At 31.0% G+C, this 25,042-nt stretch overlaps 10 protein-coding genes across 10 annotated transcripts; 4 read left to right on the forward strand and 6 right to left on the reverse strand.

Moving 5' to 3' along the window:
- Window positions 1-3,734: 3,734 nt before the first annotated feature.
- OCT59_019785 (uncharacterized protein) lies at window positions 3,735-5,249 on the forward strand (the record flags this gene model as incomplete). The annotated part of the gene is made up of 5 exons (XM_025317299.2): window positions 3,735-3,855; window positions 3,928-4,016; window positions 4,083-4,199; window positions 4,270-4,291; window positions 4,377-5,249. The coding sequence occupies 5 exons, from the start codon at window positions 3,735-3,737 to the stop codon at window positions 5,081-5,083; spliced, it is 1,056 nt and encodes a 351-aa protein (XP_025178568.1). The 3' UTR covers window positions 5,084-5,249.
- A 74-nt stretch (window positions 5,250-5,323) lies between these two features.
- OCT59_019786 (uncharacterized protein) lies at window positions 5,324-6,817 on the forward strand. The gene is made up of 2 exons (XM_025333439.2): window positions 5,324-5,761; window positions 5,880-6,817. The coding sequence occupies exons 1-2, from the start codon at window positions 5,362-5,364 to the stop codon at window positions 6,383-6,385; spliced, it is 906 nt and encodes a 301-aa protein (XP_025178567.2). The 5' UTR covers window positions 5,324-5,361; the 3' UTR covers window positions 6,386-6,817.
- Window positions 6,714-10,197, reverse strand: OCT59_019787 (uncharacterized protein). Its single transcript, XM_066143783.1, has 11 exons — window positions 10,027-10,197; window positions 9,884-9,955; window positions 9,681-9,804; window positions 9,512-9,594; window positions 9,414-9,436; window positions 9,216-9,320; window positions 9,063-9,136; window positions 8,913-8,992; window positions 8,650-8,838; window positions 8,436-8,576; window positions 6,714-8,360 (listed from the first exon to the last, which is right to left on the reverse strand). The coding sequence occupies exons 1-11, from the start codon at window positions 10,112-10,114 to the stop codon at window positions 6,865-6,867; spliced, it is 2,475 nt and encodes an 824-aa protein (XP_066005501.1). The 5' UTR covers window positions 10,115-10,197; the 3' UTR covers window positions 6,714-6,864.
- A 95-nt stretch (window positions 10,198-10,292) lies between these two features.
- OCT59_019788 (uncharacterized protein) lies at window positions 10,293-13,133 on the reverse strand. The gene is made up of 2 exons (XM_025317298.2): window positions 10,916-13,133; window positions 10,293-10,834 (listed from the first exon to the last, which is right to left on the reverse strand). The coding sequence occupies exons 1-2, from the start codon at window positions 13,023-13,025 to the stop codon at window positions 10,470-10,472; spliced, it is 2,475 nt and encodes an 824-aa protein (XP_025178565.1). The 5' UTR covers window positions 13,026-13,133; the 3' UTR covers window positions 10,293-10,469.
- A 303-nt stretch (window positions 13,134-13,436) lies between these two features.
- OCT59_019789 (uncharacterized protein) lies at window positions 13,437-14,472 on the reverse strand. The gene has a single exon (XM_025317297.2). The coding sequence runs from the start codon at window positions 14,433-14,435 to the stop codon at window positions 13,611-13,613; it is 825 nt and encodes a 274-aa protein (XP_025178564.1). The 5' UTR covers window positions 14,436-14,472; the 3' UTR covers window positions 13,437-13,610.
- A 401-nt stretch (window positions 14,473-14,873) lies between these two features.
- Window positions 14,874-18,878, reverse strand: OCT59_019790 (uncharacterized protein; the record flags this gene model as incomplete). Its single annotated transcript, XM_025317296.2, has 8 exons — window positions 14,874-15,879; window positions 15,957-16,049; window positions 16,192-16,416; window positions 16,499-16,611; window positions 16,679-16,704; window positions 16,774-17,424; window positions 17,510-18,647; window positions 18,737-18,878. 8 exons carry the CDS (start codon window positions 18,876-18,878, stop codon window positions 15,196-15,198), a joined length of 3,072 nt encoding a protein of 1,023 aa, XP_025178563.1. The 3' UTR covers window positions 14,874-15,195.
- Window positions 18,879-19,851: 973 nt separating this feature from the next.
- On the forward strand, window positions 19,852-20,719 carry OCT59_019791 (uncharacterized protein). Its single transcript, XM_025317295.2, has 4 exons — window positions 19,852-19,925; window positions 20,008-20,126; window positions 20,193-20,387; window positions 20,457-20,719. Exons 1-4 carry the CDS (start codon window positions 19,893-19,895, stop codon window positions 20,482-20,484), a joined length of 375 nt encoding a protein of 124 aa, XP_025178562.2. The 5' UTR covers window positions 19,852-19,892; the 3' UTR covers window positions 20,485-20,719.
- Window positions 20,372-22,739, reverse strand: OCT59_019792 (Putative GTP cyclohydrolase). Its single transcript, XM_025317294.2, has 8 exons — window positions 22,519-22,739; window positions 22,348-22,453; window positions 22,172-22,282; window positions 21,989-22,100; window positions 21,199-21,911; window positions 21,029-21,136; window positions 20,771-20,960; window positions 20,372-20,683 (listed from the first exon to the last, which is right to left on the reverse strand). Exons 1-8 carry the CDS (start codon window positions 22,618-22,620, stop codon window positions 20,572-20,574), a joined length of 1,554 nt encoding a protein of 517 aa, XP_025178561.1. The 5' UTR covers window positions 22,621-22,739; the 3' UTR covers window positions 20,372-20,571.
- A 263-nt stretch (window positions 22,740-23,002) lies between these two features.
- On the forward strand, window positions 23,003-24,025 carry OCT59_019793 (uncharacterized protein; the record flags this gene model as incomplete). Its single annotated transcript, XM_025310811.1, has 6 exons — window positions 23,003-23,167; window positions 23,254-23,347; window positions 23,419-23,657; window positions 23,736-23,815; window positions 23,898-23,917; window positions 23,985-24,025. The coding sequence occupies 6 exons, from the start codon at window positions 23,003-23,005 to the stop codon at window positions 24,023-24,025; spliced, it is 639 nt and encodes a 212-aa protein (XP_025178560.1).
- Window positions 24,026-24,051: 26 nt separating this feature from the next.
- OCT59_019794 (uncharacterized protein) lies at window positions 24,052-25,025 on the reverse strand. Its single transcript, XM_025317293.2, has 4 exons — window positions 24,857-25,025; window positions 24,628-24,775; window positions 24,461-24,560; window positions 24,052-24,395 (listed from the first exon to the last, which is right to left on the reverse strand). Exons 1-4 carry the CDS (start codon window positions 25,000-25,002, stop codon window positions 24,169-24,171), a joined length of 621 nt encoding a protein of 206 aa, XP_025178559.1. The 5' UTR covers window positions 25,003-25,025; the 3' UTR covers window positions 24,052-24,168.
- Window positions 25,026-25,042: the final 17 nt, after the last annotated feature.

The raw sequence follows: 25,042 nt of genomic DNA on the forward strand, positions 1-25,042 counted from the left end.
CTAGTAAAGCTGTCAGTATAGCAAGCAATTTAGGTCTGGTTGATAAGGGGTGGAATCTTATTTCACATGAAAAGCTAATATCTGTATTTTTTAAAATCCAACCTGCTCCCATAGTCCTATTATAATGACATCTTCATTGTTTATACAATTCAAATCTATTGAATCATCGGTAAAAAGTGAAACTCTTGATTGTCAAATTGTTCGAGGTATCTGAGAATATCTGAGAGCTCTGTGATTAGTAATATTGATAAGATAGTTTTTTTAATAATGTCTAGGTCATGACTTGAAATATCAAGTGATATGAAAGGAAATTCATTCTCATACGATAAAGGTTTCATAATTATTCTCATCTTGATCAAATTAACAGGTATTAAAATCTCATAAGTAGAAGTATCCTGGTAATTATTAGTTGAACGTTTTACATCAATAATTGTTGATTTATGATATTTTTTCTTCTTTACATAGGATCATCCTCTATGTGAGTCGAGTTGGTTGAGCATCTGACACATTGGGTAATCAAATTACTGTTATCTTGTCTTATCCAATGTTGATATAAGAATTGTATGAGATTTTTCTTTAAAATTTTTCTGAATTGGTACTTATCTCCATCGCGTATAATGATCTGCCTTCCATCGCTTAAAGGAGGAGAAGGTATAAGTGTAATAGTCTTATTAGTCAGGGTAATCGTAACTTGGTACTGTTCTATTAATGTACGTTATCTATTCGAATTCTGATTGATAGCTATTTCTTTCAAGTATTTAAAAAAATTTGGGATTGGCCCTTTGGGATTTTTACCAAAAATCTTTTTGATCTGAGTCCAGAATAACATATCTACACTATTGTTATGTGTAATGTGATCTAGAAAGTTAATATTGAGTAATTCTGCAGGTCATTTGATAAAAGATTCAATGGCCTTTATCCTTGATTGTTCTAGTTTCCTGAAATTTGTATGCCTTACATCAACAGATGTATGTAAGATTGAAATAATAGTATGTTGATATTACGTGGTTAAATTCCATGCAGTAAGATCTGTTGGTCTGAAGCTAAACATTTAATCCTTAAATGATTTCAATAATTTAAAGTTAAAGTTATTTTGTAAATTAATTTTTAGAATCAGCTCTGTGTGATCAACCAATATGCATTCTTGTAATTCTATGTGAAGCTGTGCATTCCTGAGTATGATTCTTGTGTTTATTCCATTCCAATCTTGTAAATTAATTCTAATAATAAATTCTGAATATTGTGCTATCCCTTAAACTGTTTTGCAGCCAAATTTGCCTGCAATTTTGTTTTTTAATTAAAGACACTTTTAAATACCTTAAAATATTTTATTACATAAACCAATATTTTTATAATAAATTCTATAGTATTTTCTAAGTAAAATTGAAAAAAAAGTTCAATTTGATTAATGATTTTTTAAAAGTAAATGATTGACAAATTATAACAAATAGTAGCTAAATTTTTTAAATTGAAATATCTTTTTATCCATTAACCCTAGAAATATAAAATTACCACCATTTGATGCGTCTTAATGAGAAGAATCTGATAGAAATAAAATTATTCTTCTACAAATATTATATGACAGGATAACTTATAAAATCTAAAAATTTATAGATTAATATAACTTTTTATTTATCAATTTTAGAGTTATGATTTTATTACCATTAAATGCACCTTAATAAGAGGAATCTAACAAATATAATTTCATCTTTCTATGATCACTAGATCTTAAGATATTTTAAAAATTCTAAAATTTTTAAAATTAATTTTAGCCCTTACAGTTTAAGGGATATGTAAATGCTAAGATAATGGCACTAATCCAACAATATTTTGGTGCGTAAAAATATTATTATTTACAGACCTTGTGATTCTCATTTTTGTCTTAAGTAGAGTAATCATACAATTAAGCGCCGTCTTCGTCCGAAACCCAGTTTAGGCAAGATGGCGTTTTGCCGAAAAGCGAAATTCTGCCAAAACTATATTAAAGTTATATTAAAAAACTGGCAAAACTTTGGAGAAAGACGAAACTGCCAAAACTTATTATAAATGCCGAAACTGCTAAAACTCTGCCAAAACTATAATAAATCTATAGTAAAATTTTGACGAAACTAATCATAGGATTTTGAAGAGGTTTAGACAAGCAACCTTACATACAATTATGAAGTGTTTGGCATTAATTTTCACTGACCAAAGTAGTTTTCAGTTTGTATTCGAGCCTTGCCATTAAAACTACATTATTGACATATGCTATTTGGCTTTAATCTTTAAATTCTTGTTTTATTTTCTAATTTTTATTTTTTACTAACTATATTTTCTTCACTCTATACTATTCTTTAATTTAATATATTTTACTTTTCAATATCACAAATTTTACTTTTTAACTTTATAAATTTTATTATTATTTTATTTTTTGACTTTTTTCATGAATTTTATTTTTTATTTTTATATATATAGTTCACCTTTTCTATAGTGAATTTTTATATAGTGAATAACTTGCTATAATAAAAAAAAGTTCAAATACAGATTTTTTATATATATAATAAAATAATTTTTAGTATCTATAGGGATTCACTATAGTAAGAATGAACTGTAGTTCTGTTTTTTATTTTTTGCTTTATTATTATCATGTATTTTTTTGTGTACTATAATTACTAATATTAAAAATAAATAAAATATGAATTTGATAGTTTTTTCTGATTAATTAAATATTTTTAAACCATTATAATACAAAAAAAAATTTGCAAATAAAAGTATTGCAAATTTTTAATGAAAATAAATTAAAATTGATTGATTAAAATTGATTAGCAAAAAAACTATGTAAAATATAAATTTTTATAAAGAAGATTTAATCTGAATTATTTAATTTAACAAATATTATGAAATTTAATGATTTAAAATAAGGAAATAGAAAAAAACAAAAGTAAGTTTGATAAAAAAAAATGGTTAAATAGTAAAAAAAAGGTAAAAAAAGCATAAAAAAGTTTGATAAAAATAATTAATACAATAAATTTCTTTTAATTTATTTGTATATTTTACATATAAGTATATAACTTTACCTAATATTATCTTTTGGCAAAGTATCAAGAATTTTTTTAGAAAATAAAAAGACACTTTCCTATAAGTTTAAAAAATCAATTTTTCAAAATTTATGATTTTTTATAAAAATTTTTCTCTAGCAGATTTGGACCTCTAAAAAATATTATAAGATTTCTCATTATCTATCAGTTCTAAAAAGAAAATTACTACCATTCAATTCATCTCAGTAAGATGAGTTATATTTCTTACTTTTACAATCATTAAATACTAAGTTATAGAAGTGGTATCTCCCCAAAATTTATTATTAAAATAATGCTGATTCTCATGGATTGGTTAATTCATTAATTTAAAATAATACTTCAGTTTTATATATAATAAAATTAAAATGAATTTTTTATTATTAAGGTAGATTCTTATCTATTTAGTATTATATAATGCTAAGAAATAATGTTGAATTAAGTAAGTAAACATCAAAATTTGTCATGAATGCTTTTATTAAAAGTTTAATTTATACCATTAAAGAGTTTAACAAAAATTAAATGAAAATCTTTATACAAATACTTTTAGTAAGAATTACAGTTAAAGAAAATCTGTACCGTTTATTGGATATCTGTGAAATTATCACATTATTAGTCATGTGAAGATCAAATAAGCTATTTTAAAAGTCAAAACTCTCTTTCTTGTACGAAAAAATTAATATGGCGAATAATTTGGGATATGAAAGCTTAAAAGAACTTGACGAAGTAGAAATAATAATTGTCGTTGATAATGAAGTTGATCCGTTATCTTCTTCAAATGCTAGTATCGGGAATATCACAAGTAAATAAATTACCGTGCATGTTTAATGTTAATTTTATTAAAGTAAATATGTAATTTTATCTCTTATCATAGCTGAAATTAAGAGAGATTTAATAAATAAAAAAGAAACTTTGGAGATTATGGAATACTGTTGTGGTGCCCATGGTTATTCTGTTCTTATCGTAAGTTAAATAGTAAAATGCACGTATTATTAATGGAAAAATTAATGGAAAAATGTTCTTAAATAGACTGGTACATGCAATGGGGAATCTCATTCGGTATTATTTGATGCTGGACCGTATGGAAAAATTTTTATGGATAATTCACGTAAATTAGGAATTGATTATTCAAAAATTGAAACTGTGGTATATACATATAATTTCTTACAAAAAATTTTTTCGTAATAATAATTATTTTTTTTATTTACGTTTCAAGGTATTGAGTCATTGGCATTGCGGTAAAGCGTGATAAAAGACGTATACATATATGTATATTTCCTAAGTCCTAACTACATTGTTCTCACATGATTATATGATTATTAGACCATTCTGATGGACTACCGAGTGCAATTGAAGCAATAAGTAAAGCAAGACGCGATTGTTCTTTAAAAGAAGTAATTGTCGATTTACCCAAAGATAGACCATCTCGTCGAGGAATTAAGCTTCCCAAGAGTGATAATGTGATGGTTATTAATAATCCTACATTTGAGGAACTTGAAAAAGCTGGCGGGAAGTTAGTGAAAACTGATGAATCTCACACAATATGTTCAAATTTCTTTTATGTGAGCGGAAAAATATCTCGTCATATTAAGTATGAGACAGGATTAGCTAACCATGTAGCGTACGATGAAACATTGTCAACTTGGACAGATGATCCGTTAATAATGGAAGAAAGGTTTTTAGTATTAAGAATAAAAAATAAAGGATTAATTGTAGTCACGGGATGCGGGCATGCAGGAATTGTCAACACTTTATTACAAGCTCAAAATCCGCTTTCTGATAAACGAGAAAAATATCCAATTTATTTGGTTATGGGGGGATTTCATTTAGCGGGTTATGATCAAGAAAGTAAAATTGAAAAAACTGTGAGAGATTTAAAAGCATTAGTTAATCCCGCTTTTTTAGCTCCTGGTCATTGTTCTGGTTGGAGATGCAGAGCTGCATTAGAATTTCAATTACATGAGGGCGAAGCTGCATTTGCTGGAAGGGTTGCACCAACCGCCGTTGGAAAAATATATAATATTACTTAGTTTATAGGGAATAATGTGATGATCTATTTCCGGTTATGGAAGTATGATTAAAACATTCCTTAAATATATCAATTCCATTTATGGAAATATTGATTCATTTTATGTAATTCGTTTATCTGTAATTATAAATACATCTCGTGACTAATAAGCAATGACGTCACGTTCCCTTATAATCAAAATATAGTGTCATAGTAAAATATAAATAGCCACTCCATTTAATAATAAAGTCTTATTTTTTTTATTTCAACTTTTCAAAAAAACGGGTATTTCTAAATACAATGTCAAGTCCAGCGACAATCCCACGAACTTTTATTAATATGTCGGCATCTTCACCTATTGACTTGACGATGACACCATTGCCTGTTAGAAGAACTCCAGTGACCGATATCATAATAATAAGTGAATCTGAAGACGAAAATAATGACTCTTCGCATCGTAACAATAGTAATTATCGCTTTAATGATAATAACAATCCTAATAGTATGCTTGGTTTTGATAGCCAAAATATTTTCAATTCTTCAACAAGACATTCTTCTAACAACATTCAAGATTCTTCAGGCAACAATACCAACTATAATCTTAGGAATGGTTTAGCAGGACTTAGTACTAACGGAAGTAGTTCTAACAGGAGCACCTCAACACGTCCCAATCGAACACAAAGTAGACATTCAATTAGAAGTTTGTTTTGCTTTAAAGATATTTTTTTTTTCCTTGTATATTAATTATATAAAATTTTTGATTTACTAATAATTTGAAAAAAATCTTTTTTTATAAAAAAATCATAATTTATGTATAGGCTTTTTAAATTTTATGTTAACAATGAGTCAAACCAATAATAATAACAATAACAATCGCCACCGACATCATTCTTCGGCATTTCATCCATATGCTTCAACCACAGAAGTATTATTAACGGCAAATGATATACATTATGGAAACAATAATTCTTCAGGATCTTCCAGGTCTCCAATGTCAACTTTTTTTGATCCTAGTAGAGCAAATACAAATATTAACTCTAATGATGTTCAAATACTCAACACTCCACCACGTCGAAGAAATAATAATTCTCCTAAACCGCCAATATTATCTGGTCATGCAAGAGATCTTGAAGATTCTCACACATTAATTTGTGCCGATTGTGATGAATTATTACATGAAAAGTTATGGGCTTTAAGTAATTGTGGACACGTAGTATGTGGTTCTTGTGTAGATAAATACAAATATTCGGAAAAGAAAAAATTTCCATGTCCAAGTTGCAAAAAGACAGTAAACTCAAAAAATATACTACCACTATATGTGTAATATAAAATGTTTTCTCATCAATTTCAAATATTTGCATAAATGAAACAAATTATTACATTCTCTATTTCGCCACGGATTCCATTTTTTTTTTAATTAATAATTATTTTAGTAATTTTAGTCCTTTTTATTATTATAATCATTTGTGATAAAATTCGGCTGTAAAATCATAGGTTATTTGAAAAAAAGGAATGAAGTTGCAAGAATAAGAAGATTTATTTGGTGTGAAAATAACAAAAAACGATAATTTATAGATTTTTATTATTAAAAAACTTTCAACATGTATAGTTTCATTCAGCAATTGTATGTAACACATGTAAACCATTATTATTGCAGCAAGAAAAATTTCGAAGTTTTATTAGAACAAATAAGATTAAATTCTTTAATAATATATTATATGTTATACAAAAAAGAAACATTGATTTGTTAAACCTTAAACCTTAGCTTTTAAACATTTTCAATTAAGATATAATTTGATCTGTCTAAACATTGTTGTTCTGAGAGGAATCCTTTGAATTATTATCATCTTTTAAAACTTGAGCATCTGTATTAAAATTTGAATCTGTCGTATTTTCTTTTGGTGTATTATTATTATTAATTTTTTCATTTTCAGAAATATCATTTTTTACAGTAACTTCATCATTCGTGATAGCATTGTTCATAAAAGCTTTTAGCGTATCTTTTTCAGTATTTTTTTCTAAATTAACTTCATTGGTTTGCTTGTTTATTACTGTTTTAGTAGTAGTCTCATTGGTTGCTTTGGCAACTATTTCCACTTGCTCGTTCATTATTGCATTAGGTGTTTCGCTACCTGTCAGTTCCTCAATAGCCGTGGTATCTTTTTCTGAGCTAATCACATTCGTTGCCACTGTTTCATCAACTATTTTCACATCTGAACTTGAATCTAGCTGAGATTCCTCAGTAGCCTTAGTATCCTTTCCTGAGATAATCGTTTCAGTTTCCATAGTTGAACTTGAATCTAGCTGAGATTCCCTAGTAACCTTAGTATCCTTTTCTGAGCTAGTCGCTTCAGTTTCCATAGTTGAACTTGAATCTAGCTGAGATTCCTCAGTAGCCTTAGTATCCTTTTCTGAGCTAGTCACTTCAGTTTCCATAGTTGAACTTGAATCTAGCTGAGATTCTCCATTAGCCTTAATATCTTTTTCTGAGCTAATCGTTTCAGTTTCCATTTCCATAGCTGAACTTGAATCTAGCTGAGATTCCTCAGTAGCCTTAGTATCCTTTTCTGAGCTAGTCGCTTCAGTTTCCATAGTTGAACTTGAATCTAGCTGGGATTCCTCAGTAGCCTTAATATCTTTCTCTGAGCTAATCGTTTCAGTTTTCATAGTTGAACTTGAATCTAACTGAGATTCCCCATTAGCCTTAGTATCTTTTTCTGAGCTAGTCTCTTCAACTTCCATTTCCATAGCTGAACTTGAATTTAGCTGAGATTCCTTAGTATCCTTTTCTGAGCTAGTCGCTTCAGTTTCCATAGTTGAACTTGAATCTAGCTGAGATTCCCTAGTAACCTTAGTATCCTTTTCTGAGCTAGTCGCTTCAGTTTCCATAGTTGAACTTGAATCTAACTGAGATTCCCCATTAGCCTTAATATCTTTTTCTGAGCTAGTCTCTTCAACTTCCATTTCCATAGCTGAACTTGAATTTAGCTGAGATTCCTCAGTAGCCTTAGTATCCTTTTCTGAGCTAGTCGCTTCAGTTTCCATAGTTGAACTTGAATCTAGCTGAGATTCCTCAGTAGCCTTAGTATCATTTTCTGAGCTAGTCGCTTCAGTTTCCATAGCTGAACTTGAATCTAGCTTAGTATCATTTTCTGAGCTGGTCTTATTGGTTGCTTCAGGTAATTCGTCAATTTCCATATCATTTGTACCTTTCTCGTGTGTTATTGATTCACTACCATTTTGAGTTTGCAGTTTTGTTTCTTCATTAAATGATTTGACAACTCTTGATTCTTTATCATCTGTAGTATTTTAAGCGCTATTAATTATCCCAAGCTTGCGTTTTTATTGTTTTTATTAACTTTACTGTTCCTTACCTTCATTATTATTTGTAAAAGATTGTTCACTTGTTTCATTCTTTTGGTTTGTTATCTCTTTATTACCTCGAGCCCGAAATTGCAGAAATTCAAAAACGGGCTCGATGGCTACACCAGAAGTATATTCATGTTTATGATGACCTTGTTTGATTAAAGTAATATTAGTTATTTGTACACAAACTATTATAAAATAAATGCAAAACAGACTCTTCACCTGCTGAAAAACAATTACATCCATAAAATTGATTTGCTTCGCGTATAGGATCATTTATAGGTAAGTCTGATTTAATCCAATTAATAGCTTTTTTTGAAAACCAAAGTTTAGAATGTGTTGGTATCATTCCAGAGCTATGCACACTGTCCGTAAGTGCAATTCCCTTAACACGTTTATAAAAATCATCAGCTATTATAAAAAACAAGTTAATTACTAATGAATCTTTGACTATTTTCTAACTCAAGCTTGATAATTTGATTTACCATATTGATCTAACAAATAACTAGTACAAATTCCACCATAACTATGAGCCACAATTAGAATTTCTTTCGCTCTCGCGTTTCTGTAGATGAATTAATTTAAAATCGATTTTTTTTTTTTGAAAATTGTCAACAAAAATAAATATATCTTACGTTACAAATTTATCCCATACATATAAACAATGATTTTGTGGTGATTCTGAGCCAAATATACGACGATCCCTAACCTTGAATAAATATTAAATGGAAATAAGAATAACTACATTGTATAAAACGAAAATATGATTAATAAGCATTTTAACTTACTTCTCCATCTTTCATAATACTTCCATAATTCTCATTAGGATTAAATATAACAATCCCCCATTTTAACTCTTGGGCCTTTCTGATGTATGGAAACATAGTTCCAAGCTATATTTAATCAGCATTAAAAATAACAAAAACGAATTAAATAATATATTTTCATACAGCTGCATCAAAAACACATAAATACACATTTTCAACCTCGAGAGAATCATTAATAATCACTATCCAAAAATACGAAATAAATTAATTAGTTCCAACAAAGATTTAACGCGTTTATTAAAGATAAATTTATAAACCTTGACGTGCCCATTGTCCAGGCCGCACTACTCCGCTTCCTTGTATTAGCAAAAGCAAAGTTTGACACTCTTGGGCATCATCACTATATAGAAGATAATGAAAATATTCTATTATTGACTGTGGTTTTTTTTATAATAGTAGGATCTTTATTTCTTATTTTGTATGTACCTTATATAAATTCTACTTTTTGCATTTGCAATGTTATCATCTTCCTTCAACTCCACCGGAATAATTTTTCTGATGAGGTTATATTGTTCTACTAATTCATTTTCAATGAATTCACCGATTACATCTATATAACATTTAATCAAGATTTTAATAAAAAGTATTTGACTCATAACATTGTATTAGAAAAAAAAATGATAAAGTACCACCCAATTCTTCATAACGTCTTTGGTTATAATAACGGTCTCCAGTTCTATAAAAGAACTCAAATCTCCCACCTAATAAAATTTGATAATAAAAAGTATAAATTAATATTTTGTTAAAATATATTACAATTCCGTCAGCATACCTGTTTCGATATCTCTCAATTCTCCTTTTTCATTAAAACGGTATCCAAACCCTTCAACGGTCTTTGGAAACTCGGTTTCTTCTGACATAATACTTGAAAAAGTTCGAAGAAAATACCGATAAACACGTAAGGAGAGAGAATAGGACGATAAGAGAACGTGAGAAGAACGTCAGGAGTTTCAATATAGAGACTCCGAAACATTTATTAGATCACGTGCTTTAATTACAATACAATATATATACAATTATACAAATCAAAAAAAGTGTCTGGTATAAAGTGGTAACTTTATTTTTTTTTATGAATATGTTCTTACACGAGATTTTTTTTTTTTTTTTACAAGATAAGTTTTAAATAAACATTTTTTAAAAATTATTGATGTAATAAATGTATTTATCAAATTATTAAACTGATTGTATTATAGGATTTTTAACAATATATATTATTTAATTGGAAACTGGAATTTCCTCGTAATCTTCCCATTCATTGTTACCAAGAAAGTCTTCCAAACACTCGGCCACTTGTTCAGTCTGGCTAAAGATCTTTTCAAAGAATTTGACAGCTTCTTCTGATTTCTTGTATGATATACGTTGTGCAACTTGCTTTGTCTCTTCTTCTTCCACGGCTTTTCTAAATTGGTCTCGAAGATTATCTGATACCTTTCTTATCTTTTTGCGGCCTTGTCTCACGATTCGATTGGTTTCAATGTTCACATAGTCTGAACGTTTCAAATGACCGCGAATTTTACGTGCAACTTTACGAGAAATTACATGTTTAGCATCAAAAAGTATATAGGTAACAATACCAAATCCTGTAAAAAAAATATATAATAAATATTATGATAAAAATGGAGAAAAAATAATTTAAAGTAAATATCAAATATATATACAACCAGCTAGTCCAACTAATGGCAGAGCTAATCTTCGCATGTTATTAAAGCCTACAAAACCGGTTAATTTCCACAAGCATGAAAGGGCATCCAACCTGGTTGCTGCACACATAACAGCTCCACCAGCTAAACCTGCAAATCCCAATCCTTCACTAAATTTTTCATTTAAATCAAATTCAATGAAGTCAGATATTTCAATATCAATCGAAATAGACATTCCAGGCTTAGTATACATTCTATCAAGGTTAACTTGTTTAACTTCTCCTAAATCTTTTCCAAGATCTTGGATTAATTTAATGCATTGAGCAGTCTTATTTTTAGCATTCTCTTCAGAAGCTACCACTTCTTTTTGAATATCGTCTAACATTGAATCACGGAGGTCATTTGCATAACCCCAAATATATAATAAGCCATTAAATTCACATGAAACATTTTTACCAACATTTTCAATAGCTTTTTCTAAAGAATTTCTAGTAAAAGTTTGTATCTCTTCACATACACGGGTTTCTGCTTTTTCAGCAGTTGCGACAGATGACTTTTGATCAGATACCAACTTATTATAAGCACGTTCCGCTTCCTTAAGTTTCATGTTTGCCTTATCATTCTCTTGCTGGGCAATGTTTCTGTTAAACTCAATTAATACACCGATGTCAGTTACCAAATTATCGAGATAATGTTGAGCAGGTGCAAGTTTTGATTTTGATCGTTTTTTCAACACAAATGTACGTAACGATTCTTCAAGCTTAGAAAATTCTTCTATACTTTTTGTATCATTGTCATTCTGATCGGCTGTATTGAATTTATGAGACATATTACCAACATTATCATCATCTTTTTCGATCTTTATGGATGTTGAAGTAACGAAATGAACCAAATCTTTTGCATATTCATGAGTACGTGGAGAAACTTCTTTGATTTGTTCCAAAATTGCTCGTCTACATTTTTCTTTATGTCGAATATTGTCAAACCTATTAACAACTATAAAGAGATAGGCCTTTTCTTTAGAAGCGTTTGACAAGAATTCTTTAGCAGATAAGGTAAAATGATTTTCTGCACTGACAACAAAAATGATAACGTCAATTTCTTCTTGTCTAGCAAACAATGCAGTTGTTTTGAGTGTATCCCTATTCAATCCAGGACAATCGATCAATGCAATATCAACTACTCCATTATGTAATAAACTCTCTTGAGCATTTCGACGATCTTTTGTATATATTTTCAATTGAGTGTACTCTCCTGATTCTTCATTATTAACAATAGTGTCGTATAAGTCTTTCCATTCGATAACAGTATACGTTGAGACGTCTGTTCTTTTATACGAGGTAATATCTTTGATAGCATGTATTTCTTCAATACCACCATTTTCTTGAACATCAAGCACCTCACAAAATAAAGTTGTACATGGTTGTTGATCGACTGGCATTACTTCTTTCCTGAGAAGTGCATTTACAAATGTACTTTTTCCAGCATTTACATCACCGGCAACCAATACTTTAGAACTAGTATCGGAAATTCGTGCGTGAAGACTTTCACATCGTTTTTCTGTTTGAACTAAGCGACCATCCAACAGGGTTGCGATTGCGCTTTTATCCAGGTCTTCAAAGACGGTTTCAGCAGAAGATGTGTCCCCCCTTTTCAAATCAAGCTTAAGCACATTTAATTTTGAGTTAAATTCTTGAGAAGATGACATATCGGTAGGAGTGTGCAATCGATCATTAACTTTTTGCTTATATTTACTCATTGACCTGTGATTTCTATCATTATACAACGAAGATTTTAAACCGGGTGTCTGAGTACTTTTAATACCAACAAAAGGATAATGTAAATCCCATCGTTGTTTATTAGTTTCACGAACTAGTTTAAGGATTGAAGAGGTGTCGACCAAAAGACTCATAAGAATCTTGGACTTCTGTACATAATCCTGGTTACATTTCAACATGGCATTATGTACATTGGAATTTTTATACTCGGTTGGCGGCAGGGAAAATTTTTGAGAGGAGGAAGGAGTAGAGGAGTTATCTACTCTTATGTGTGTAATATCACGTATTGATGATTCATTTTCTGAAGTTGAAAGTTTTTGTTGGTTTTTTGAAGGACTCGTAAGTGATGACATCTTTCGAAGTTGTTATTGACAATATGTCTTTATTATAAAAGAATATGTGATAAATTAATATTAATCATGTAAGAAAGAATTTGCGAAAATAAATGGCGACGAAAACATCAAGGGAAAAAAAAGATGAAAAAAAGATTTTCACGTGCAACGATTCTTAAACTTGTATTCGTCCTGTATTACAATATTAAAATCGCATACATGACTGAATTTGGTATCGAAAAGGCTAAAACTAAAGTGAAAGTTTGACTAAGGTTGACTAAAAAAGGAATTTATCGGACTACGCGTCATTAATTTGGATAAGGGATAAATAATCCCGCTGATGACCGTAATTTTTTATCATGTTTGGCAAATTGGCATTCATACATTCATAATAAAAGTAATGAAAATAATTGGCTAACCCCCGATTTGTATGGAGACTAATTTGGTAATTTGGTTTTGTACTTAATCGCGTGATTTATTTTAATCAGTCAAACCGTTTTTTTACAAACAGACTTTTTAACTATGATTACTACAACAAAACGTAACAGGTAATAAAGAAAACTTAAATTATGAAGTATATTGAATGTCCAGTAATACTAATAAAAATTATTGTTTTCCTCGCATTTTTTCTGATAATAATTCTCTGAAATCCGAAATAATCTTGTTCTCCTTCTTGGATTTTTCTTCTTGATTAAATAACATCACTGCTCTTTTCTCTTCAGCAGATATGACTTGATTTTCTTTACGAATACGAACAGCATTCATACGCCTATGCCGACTTCCACTCATAACATAGCCAACGTCCTCAAATGATTGAATTTCATTACTTGTTAACCCAATTTCACCACGACGTGGAATACGTTTTCCTTCCTGAACATATGCCGCCATAGCCGAACCTTCCCCTGCAAGCAATGCTCCACCATAATCTCTTTCTCCTAGCTTCGTTTCATTAACAGGCGTGGGTAACGGTCCTACTATTGTATCTTCCTGCTGTTGTTGCTCAGCCCGTTTTTCTACAATTTTTTCTATTTCTTCAGAAATAAATGTATCTTCTTTCAAAACCTGAGTTTCTCGATCTTTAACAGAGACTTCACTACGTTGATCAGTTTCAGTCTCGCTTGAAGGGCTGCTATATCGATGTTTCTTTTGTTTTTTATGTCGTTTAGAACTTTTTTTATGTTTAGATGAACGATAGTCTGACTTAGATTCGGATTTTTTATGTTTTTTCGTTTTGTGTCTTTTCCTATCTTCACTATCTGAATTACTAGCTTCAAATCGAGATCCTTTTTTATATCGTTCACGTGGGCTTAATGGCTCTGGTTCAGGCGAAGAAGGCCATATTGAATAAGAAATTTCTAGACGACGACGTTTTCTTTCAATAAGAAAATCTTTGTCAGGCGCTCTCCCTGTATAATCACGACGTCTACTCATTTTTCTTCGAAGTTCTCAAGTGACAATTTTCCAGCTTGATTTATAATTTGAATGTAGTACAACGTAACCTTTAATGTGATTGATCACGTGTTTCGAATATATGTAAAAATATTTTTATTTCCCTTAAACAGTAAGGGCTAAAATTAAGATCTAGTGATCATAGAAATGTGAAGTTTATTGAGGCGCATTTAATGGTAATAAAATCATAACTCTAAAATTAATAGATAGAAAGTTATATTAATTTATAGATTTTATAAGATATCCTGTTACATAATATTTGTAGAACAATTTTTATTCTATCAGATTCTTCTAAGACGCATCAAATGGTGGTAATTTTATATTTCTAGGGTTAATAGATAAAAAGATATTTCAATTTAAAAGATTTAGCTACTATTTGTTATAATTTGCCGATATCAAATTGAACTTTTTTCGATTTTTACTTAGAAAATACTATAGAATTTATTACAAAAATATTGGTTTATATAATAAAATATTTTAAAACATTTAAAGTATCTTTAATTAAAAAACAAAATTGCAGGCAAATTTGCCTGCAAAACAGTTTAAGGGTTACGATTAAAATAAATAAAATGCACTAACATTTTTAGTTCATAAATTTCATTGACTGTATAAGAATCTATCGAATATAATCTGTTCTATAATGACTTTGCAAACTGCAAAGATATTATTTGAACTGCTAATATAAATAAAAATGGTACTTAAATTTAATTTATCCAATTTAAAATACACGGTACAGAAGTAATTACCAATCCATTTTTTTATCACCACAAGGTGATATATCACCACACCCAACTGCAGCTGTACTTCCCAAAATTTCTATATTATTTTTGCTCTTGCTCATTTTCGATAATTTTTTAGAAACTTTCCATTTACTTGTTCCAAGAATTCGATCAAGTTCTTGTTTGGGAGGAAGATATAGCCATACGAAATCATCCTCAATTTTAATTTCGAAAGTCATAAGCTTGAGATCCACATCTCCCGATACACATTCACCAGTTTCCAATGCGAAATTTTTCTTATGCATTGGACAGCTTACTTTAATCGTGCCATTTTCTTCTTCGCCAACTAACCCCTGAGATAATACAAAAGCTCGCTTATGCGGGCACATATTTTGTGTAGCATACCATTTTGTACGTTCATTGGTATTAAAAATTGCGATTTGTGTGTCTCCATATTTGATGACCTGCCCAGCATCATCTGGGAATGCACTAGATGGAGCAATCTTCACCCATTTCTTTGATTCCAAATTTGCTGATTTTTTAACTTCACTAATGTCTTTTTCTGTGACTGCACATTCTTTTGGCCAATCTGCCGGACGGGATTGACCACGTTCACTTATACATTCAATTCCATCAATGGTTTCGTCCGTATTTATAAATTGAGTAAAATCTTCACGTCTTTTTGGGTCTTGCACGACTTTGGCCCACTTTCACATTAAAATATAAAATAAGATAAATTTATAATACAGACAGCATATTTTTCCTACTTAGATGATTCCCTTACCTCACATTCATAGGAATAAATTAATCGAGCCATGTCTTCTTCCAATTCTGCGCAAATGCCAAGATGGTCATCAATAATAATTTTTTTAAGATACTAAATAACGTAATTATGTCAAAGAGGCATGGAGAAAGGATGTTTTAGTTATTTTAATACCCGCCATTTCTTTTGTAATATATTTTTTCATCATTTTTTTCTATATTGCCTCAAACATTAATTGATAACAAAAATAACTCACTTCAATTCCTCCTTCCATTTTTTCTAGCCATCTTGCTGTACGCGTCAATCTATCAGCAGTATGGATATAATACATTAAAAACCTATCGATATATTTGATGGCGAGTTCTTCCGAAATATCCTTTGCCAGTAAAACAGCATGCTTTGGTTTAGCTCCACCATTACCGCAAACATATAAATTATAACCATTATCCGTTGCAATGAGACCAAAATCTTTTCCTTGAGCCTAAAAAAAAGAAGCCATATTAGACAGGAATTTAATAACATTACAATTAATAGGAACGAAGGTAAAATACGTGGATACTTACTTCTGCACATTCTCTAATGCAACCAGAGACGGCGGCTTTAATCTTATGAGGAGCTCTAATTCCCTTATACCGATTTTCTATTTCAATAGCAAAGGCTACGCTATTTCCTTGACCTTGTCAAGTGAAAAAATGATTAAAATTTTGTTCGCAAAAGAAAGACTGCGAAAATTTAATTATTACCATAACGACACCACTCTGAACCAACGCTGAAACAAGTAAATCGTAAAAAATTAATATTTAGTGAAATGATCATAATATTACAATATAAAGCTTACCAAGATTTTACAGTTCTCAAAGCTTTTCCATAAGCATGGCCGGATTCAAAACCGGCATTAACAAGTTCTTCCCAGATAGTAGGTAAATCTTGTTTTCTAGCACCAAAAAGATCAATTCTTTGGCCACCAGTAATTTTAGTGTATAATCCATATTTTTTGGCAACTTCTCCTATCACTAGAAGCTTTTCAGGTGTGATTTCACCTCCAGGTACTCTAGGAATTATCGAATATAATCCACCACGTTGAATATTCGCAAGATAACGGTCATTCGTGTCTTGTAAATTGGCGTGATTAAGAATATGATCATTCCATAAACTAGCTAAAATTGACGCGACAGCTGGTTTACAGATTTCACATCCGTGAGTTCCATTTTTGCCGACCTTTTCAATAATGTCTTTGAAATTTGTCAATTTTTTTATTTTGACAACTTGAAATAATTCAGCACGTGTTAAACTGAAATGAGGACAAAGCGCATTAGTCACCACGTGACCTAATGCTTTCATTTCAGTCTCGAAAATTTCTGTTACAGCCGGAAGACATCCACCGCATCCTGTACCGGCCTTTGTACATGATTTAATTTGACCAATAGAACGACACTCTTCGATTTTAACTGCGTCCCGAATTTGCCCTTTTGATACATTATTACATGAACTTGTATAATAAAATTAGTAAGGTAAGTAAAGTTTCGTGATTTTCAATTTAAACACGCTGATACGAGATGAGAAATTAAACATACCAAATTTGAGCTTCATCAGGAAGATCATCTGCACCGGGAGCTTGACCGGATTTAACACCAAGAATAAGCTCGCCGGGAGCAACAGTTAAAACTTTCTTTGATTTCATTAGAGCGTGTAGTTTAGTATAATCATCTGTATCACCGACCATAATTCCACCGAGCAAGTATTTGCCATCCTTTGAGAATAAAAGTTTTTTATACACAGAGCCAAAGGGATCGTTGTATAACAAAGGCATCGCCACATCTTTACTAGCAGTATAGTCACCAAAGCTGGCAACGTGAACTCCCAAAAGTTTAAGTTTACATGACAAATCTCCTCCCAAGAATCGTTTATCTCCACCTGTCAAGTTACTTGCAACAACATCAGCCATATCATAACCAGGTGCAACAAGACCATAAATCATACCACCATATAAAGCGACTTCACCGATTGCGTAAACGTTAGGGTCGCTTGTTTGTAGACAATCATCAACAAAAACGCCGCCACGTTGGTGTGTCGAAATTCCCGATGCTTTAGCGAGTTCATCACGTGGACGAATACCCGCAGCAACGATAACTAAATCCAATTCAATTGAGTCATTTTCAAACCGAATACCTGAAACCCTGCCATCTTCGTCAGTAGTAATTTCCTTTGGTGGAATACCAAGAATACATTTAATTCCTAATTTATCGATTTCATCTTTAAGCATTTCTCCACCTGTAGCATCTAATTGTCTTGCCATTAATACTGGAGCAACTTCAACGATTGTTACATCCAATCCCAAATCCATCAAAGCTTTAGCGGCTTCAAGACCAAGTAAACCACCCCCAATTACTGCACCACGTTTAGATTTTTTGCCATAATTGATAATTTCGTTTAAATCATTGATGGTACGATATACAAATACACCAGTTTTATCCCAACCAGGGATCGGTGGTACAAACGGATAAGATCCTGTAGCCAACATACACGTGTCATAAGATACGGATAAGCCATTTTCCGATATTACACATTTTGTAGTTGTGTCGATATAAGTTGCTTTCTCGTTTATGTGAACAGTTACATCATTCTCCGAATACCAACTTAAGGGTTGCATCAACATTCGTTCTTCTTCTCGATGAGAAAAGAATTGAGTTAAACCGACCCTGTTATATGCAACTTAAATAATAAAATAACGAAAATAATAACACAGAATTTAATAATTAAACGATCCAAATTATAAATCGGTTAAAATTAAAAAATCTTACCTTGAGCTTCTTCACAAAATACTTCTACTCTAAATTGGTGTTTTGTGTCATATTTTAATAACTTTTCAATAAATGATAGGGCGACCATACCAAGACCACAAACCACTACGGTCCGTTTGTCGTCAACTTTGTTAAGTGCCATAATATATTTTTAGTTTAAGCAGAATTTCTGAAAAGAAAACAACTTGTGGGGCTTCAATATATAAATTATTTTTAAGTCACGGGACCATTACTTTTTTTTTTCCAACGCGCAATACGTGATAATCTTATCGCGAATCGGTTGTAAAATAATTAAGATAAGATAAAGAAACGAACGGCAAAGAACGGATCAACGCATTTAAATCCTTCTCTCCGTGGTACAATAAAGGTTTAGTGTATCACTAGCAGCTTTAGTCTACAAATAAACAGTTTTTAATAAATGATTGACATTTATGTACTTTACGTAATCCAAGAACAATAATAAAACGGCAAAGAACGGATCAACACATTTAAACGGAATAAATTCTTTCTCCATGTGATACAATAATATTATTGACGGTTTTAGTTTACAAATAAGCGTCCTCGAATAAATGATTGGCATACAAAATACTATTTGATTTAGGAATAATGAAACGAAAACGGCAGAGAACGGATCAACGCATTATCCCTGTGTCCTGTGATACAATATAATTAATTTTTACTTTATAAAGAACTATACATGATCCAATTGATCCATAAAACATTGTTTTTTAAATATGAAATTTGTTTGATTTCCTTTATCTTATCTGAAAAAAAAATCAGAAGCGATTAGATTTACAGGCATATCAAGAGCTATACGCTACACGTTGTCCCGATTACCCCAGAAGCATTTTTGTATTGATCTCCGAAATTATTTGCCTAACTTTCTTTAGAAATAGGGTGTTCACGGTTACCGCAATAGCAAGTGAATACTCTTTTTTCTGGCAAATTTTACTTGAATTGAAATTGGTCAAATTGGTCATCTGTGCATTACATAGTTTAAGCACAATTTCGGGTATGAGAATAGTAGTTCCCGTGTCCATATCTCAACCAATCAGAATCTTTTACCTTTTGTAACATGTGATATATAGTACGAATTTTTTTACTTTGCTGAATTCAAGTCTCTTTTTTTTCTATTCAATAACGCTACTTTACAAAAATGGCTATGGCAGCCTCAGCAAAAAACCGGAATGTAACGTTTAATATTCTTAGTTTATCTACTGATCTCTTTTAACAACTTAAATCTAAGATATCTTTGCGACTTGATCAATTAGGCCCGGTTACCACCCGAAGTAAATCGAGTATTATTTGTAAGGAATCTTCCATTCAATATTACTTCTGAAGAAATGTACGATATTTTCGGAAAGTACGGTGCGATACGTCAAATACGATTGTAAGTTCGTAATTTTCATGTTTCAGCAAACAAGAGTCTTGGCTTAACCCTTTTTCCTACTCGTAGAGGCTGTGAAAAGGATACACGTGGAACAGCATTTGTAGTTTATGAAGATATATTTGATGCGAAAGCTGCTTGTGATCATCTTAATGGATTCAATGTTATGGGCAGATATCTTATTGTACTTTATTATCAACCTAATAAAGTTACTAAAAAGATGAATCTCCAGAAAAAAGAAGAGGAACTTAGAGAATTAAAGAGGTAAAATTTATTAAGTTTTTAGCCAATTATGTATAATTATTTATCTAATTCTTTTTTCTACACTAACAGCCGTTATGGCATACCGGATCAAGATTAATTATATTTATTTATACTCTTCGATGTTTGATATTACAAAAATATTAAATAAACACTTCATAATGATAAAATTCGGTACATATATAGATTAGTGTTGAATATCATCCCATTCTCTCCCTCTAACTTTTGTTAATTCTTCTTTGGAAAGGACTTTTCCACCGCTAAAGTATCCATCTGCAATTTTAGCATCAATTTCAACTCTATAATAAACGAACATTTAGTACATTCAAAAATATATACACATATATATATACGCATATTATAAATTATATTTTTTAAATATTTACCGAGAGTCTGGTGGAACCAGTTCATTAGGGATTGGTATGCGTTCGTGAATAGCGATTCCAGATCCAACAATAGCTTCGTATTTCATATTTGACATTGACATCATTCGGTCAATCTTGGTGATTCCCAGCCAGTGCAACACATCAGGCATCAACGCTTGAAATCTCATATCTTTAACACCGGCAATATTCTCTTTAAGGGATAAAATTCTCATTAATTTTAGAATTTAGTTTTATAATATTTAAATTTTCCTAAAATACCTGTACGCAAGAAATAATTATCCGCAGTATCACCCCCCGCGGAACGTTTACGGGCGTTATACACGAGGTATTTTGTAACTTCACCAAGAGCGCGTCCTTCTTTACGGACTATAATCAAAGTGATTAGAAAATGTAATATGCAGTGAAAGTATTGTCTAAATAATGCTTACAATAAACTATAACTCCGGATCCGCCATTCTGAGCTTCTTTTACACATTCTTCCATACCAAAAATTAAATATGGACGACAAGTACAAATATCGGATCCAAAAACATCAGATCCATTACATTCATCATGTACTCGCACTGTCAGTTTCTTAGATGCATCGCTTACATTTTTCGGATTCCCAAAAATATACACGCTAAGACCCCCAATTGGAGGTAAAAATACTTTAAGATCCGGACGTGTAACTAATTCCGGATACATCCCACCGGTATCTTCAAAAAGTGCACGGCGTAATAATCCTTCGTCAATGCCAAATCTTGCTGCTACCCCTGGCAAATACCATACAGGCTCAACTGCAGCTTTTACAACATTCAATTCTCCGGTGTCGTTCAAAACAACTTTGCCATCTATCTGTAATCTTCCTTCTTTAACACAATTTTCAATTTCTGCTAATTTCATATGTGCTCTAGTAATAGCAATGGTTGGACGAATATCGATTCCTTGAGAAATTTGATTAGCAAAGCAAGTAGTTGCAATATGACCAAAGGGATCGAATGAAACAATTCTATCAGCGTTTCCCCATTGTGGATGAGGTCCTATTTCTACCGTAGGTTCTGTATTTTTAAAATCAGGATGATGATTGGGGTCAAGTGCACCCATAGCGACTGCCAAGGCGCGATAGACACAATATGTACCTCCATAAGCGCCAATAGCATTACTAATGACAATATTAATTTAGAACATCGATTATGTAATATTGTAATGTCAAAAAAATGAAGAATCTAATTTACGCACCGAATCTTAATACTCTTAGGATGACGAGATGCTACAATTGGACCACGAACAATAGGATCTAATTCACCCCACTTAAGAGATATTGGCTTAATACCAAACTGATCAGGATATGCTATATGATGAATTATAATGAACCGGGCAATATATTGTAAAATAAAAACGAATAGAATGTAATGGTCTTACTTGTGAGAATAATTAATCTATCGCTATATATTGACTGCTTATTTGATTCGCTACTGGGCTCTAAACTCGCTTTCGATTGTATTACTTCTGTTTCCTTCTCATCGACAACAACTATTAATAGAGGCAATGTTAATACACATAAGTAAATTTATTTCCTTAAAAAAACGTTCACAAACCTTTATTTGCAATTACTGTTGTTTTAGAAATTCTCGTCGTCGTAGGATCAAGTTTTTCTTGAAGTTTTTTCAATTCTTCTTTGTTCTGAGCTTGAAACGAATCAAGCTAAATGTTGCGATTTCGTTAATAACAATAATATCGGCTAGTCTAAATTATTAAAACTGAAATACCTTGAAAGCTAACGACTCTTGATCCTTCTTCAGGGCTTCGACAGATTCCAAGATTTTATGAAGTACAGTATCACTTATGTTGGATGAAACTTCGTCCGTCATTTTGTTTCTTTAGTTGCCTTTGTACGAAAATTGGATCAAATAATAATAAAAGTCAACGCAGGTTAGACTAGGCAAGGATTCATTATCGGATCATAGGTTGGGGAGATAGGGGTAAATCTATGGAACGTTGGGGTTTGATTAGCTTCTATTTTTTAATAAAATTTTAGCCAATCACAATACATAATAAAAGAGGGCGTAAAGTCGATTATCCTTATCGATGCAAGTTGAAAATCCGCATTAATCGGCATGCATGAGCATTGAGCATGACATGCATGATTTCTCACGATGTTCGTCGATCCTGTAAAACTGTTCTAACTGTTCTGTTCGAAAAAGTTCCCTTAAACCGCGTTCGAAAATCAGATTCCGCGTCATAGCTTCAATAATGTCTCACGTTTATGCTTCCAGTCACCCTTTAGTCGCTCATAAGATCTCCATTCTTCGTAATAAGAACACTAAGTCAAAACAAATAAGAGAACTTATGCATGAAATTGGTCAACTTCTTGCGTACGAAGCTACTGCTGACTTATCTCTTAAAACTGCAGAGCCTGTATGCCTAAAATTATAATTATTAAAATTATTAAACAATTTACCTTGTTTAATTGTAAACTTACACGATATTTTTATTTACAACAGCAACAAAGTCCCTTGAGAACATATTCAAGCGTTGAATTAGCACCTAAAATTGGTCTCGTACCTATATTAAGATCTGGTATTAGCTTTGTAAATGGTATGATTTTTTCACTCTTAGCATCATATAATTTAGGTTCTAAATTAGTAATTATGATTGGTTTTATAAAGCTTTGCAAGAATTGATCCCGACTGCTAGAATTTTACATCTTGGAATTTTTAGAGAAAAGATATCACTACAACCTGTTGAATATTATAACAAATTACCTTCGGAACCAAATGTAGATCAAGTTATTGTTTTAGAACCAATGATTGCTACGGGAGGAACCGCTATTGCCGCAGTTAGCATTTTAAAGGATTGGGGAATAAAGTCTAAGATTAAATTCATTACAGCAGTTGCTTCTCGTCAAGTAAATCTAATTTTATATTAAATTAAAGAGGAGAAATAGCTTAATTTTAAATTCTAACTTTTAAATGTTTTATTTTAGGGTCTCAATAATCTTCATAAAAAATATCCAGACGTCGAAGTTTTCGTGGGTGTAATAGATGAAATTTTGGATGATCATGGGTAAGAGACTATATGTAATATAGTGCATTAATATTATTGCGAAATTAATTAATTACATTCAATTCAATTTTTTTATTTCAAGTTATATTGTGCCCGGATTAGGTATGTCTTAATAATAAACACTATTATAAGAGAGGATTAAATTTAATTATTTTCTCTTTTCCTTTAGGAGATGCCGGTGATAGATTATTTGATACCCCAAGTGCATAGTTTGTCAATATATATTTGGTAGTTTTCATAATATGTATTTTATTTTTAATGTATTATTATTAAATATTTAAAAATTTAATATTAGTCTGTAAGCCAAAGAATTTGTTTAAAAAATTGAATTGTCTTTCTCAAGAAAAAAAAAATTATTTTCTTCCTTTTCTTCCTTTCTTTTTGGAAGAACCGCTAGCTGAAGATATAGATTGACCAGAAGTTGTAGCTGAAGTGTTTGAACTACCAACATCACCGCCTCCTTTTCCTTCTTTTAGCATACCACTAGAAGCAGCAGGAGAATGACTTGGTGGAAATTGTTGCGGATTAATTTTTTGAATTTCTGGTAATGATGATGCTACTCTTTTGATTAATTCTTTACCTAAATAAATAAATACATATATATTATTTATTTATTTCAAAAAGTTGAGTTAATTTTAAACTTACGAGTTGGAATTTCTGACTTAAAAGGTGTTTTATCTTCATTAAACAATTGTACGCGTACTCTACCAGGATTTTCCCAATCACAAGGGTGTCCTTTATGTGGCTATTTATTATGAAGATTTTATAAATAAATTATACTTGTAATTTAAAAATCAGTGGCAAAAACTTACTTCATATAAACAATTTATTCCTATGTTCTTTACAACTTCAGCAATGTCTTTTGCCAAAGGATGTGGGGAAGCTATATCCTTACTAACTCTTCTTCCTTTCTGTACAGATTTGGTCGAATCGAAATAAATTGGATATAAACATATCCAACTTCATAAAAATATTTAAAATTTGTTAATAAATTTTAAAACAACGATTTAACTTCGAATGGGATATGTTATATATAATTACGATTTATATGCACTATCGTCTGAAGTTATTTTTGAAAATTTTGATAATTCTGGTAAATAATCCGGTGGATCATCATCTAGATTTATCATTGGAGGTGATGTAGGAAACATATTTAGAGGGTTTTGTTTTTTTGAACCTCTCGGCATTTTTATAATTTACAAAAGATAATTGTAAAGTTCGCACGCA

Source organism: Rhizophagus irregularis, chromosome 29 (assembly GCF_026210795.1).
Source record: "Rhizophagus irregularis chromosome 29, complete sequence".
Lineage (NCBI taxonomy): Eukaryota > Fungi > Glomeromycota > Glomeromycetes > Glomerales > Glomeraceae > Rhizophagus > Rhizophagus irregularis.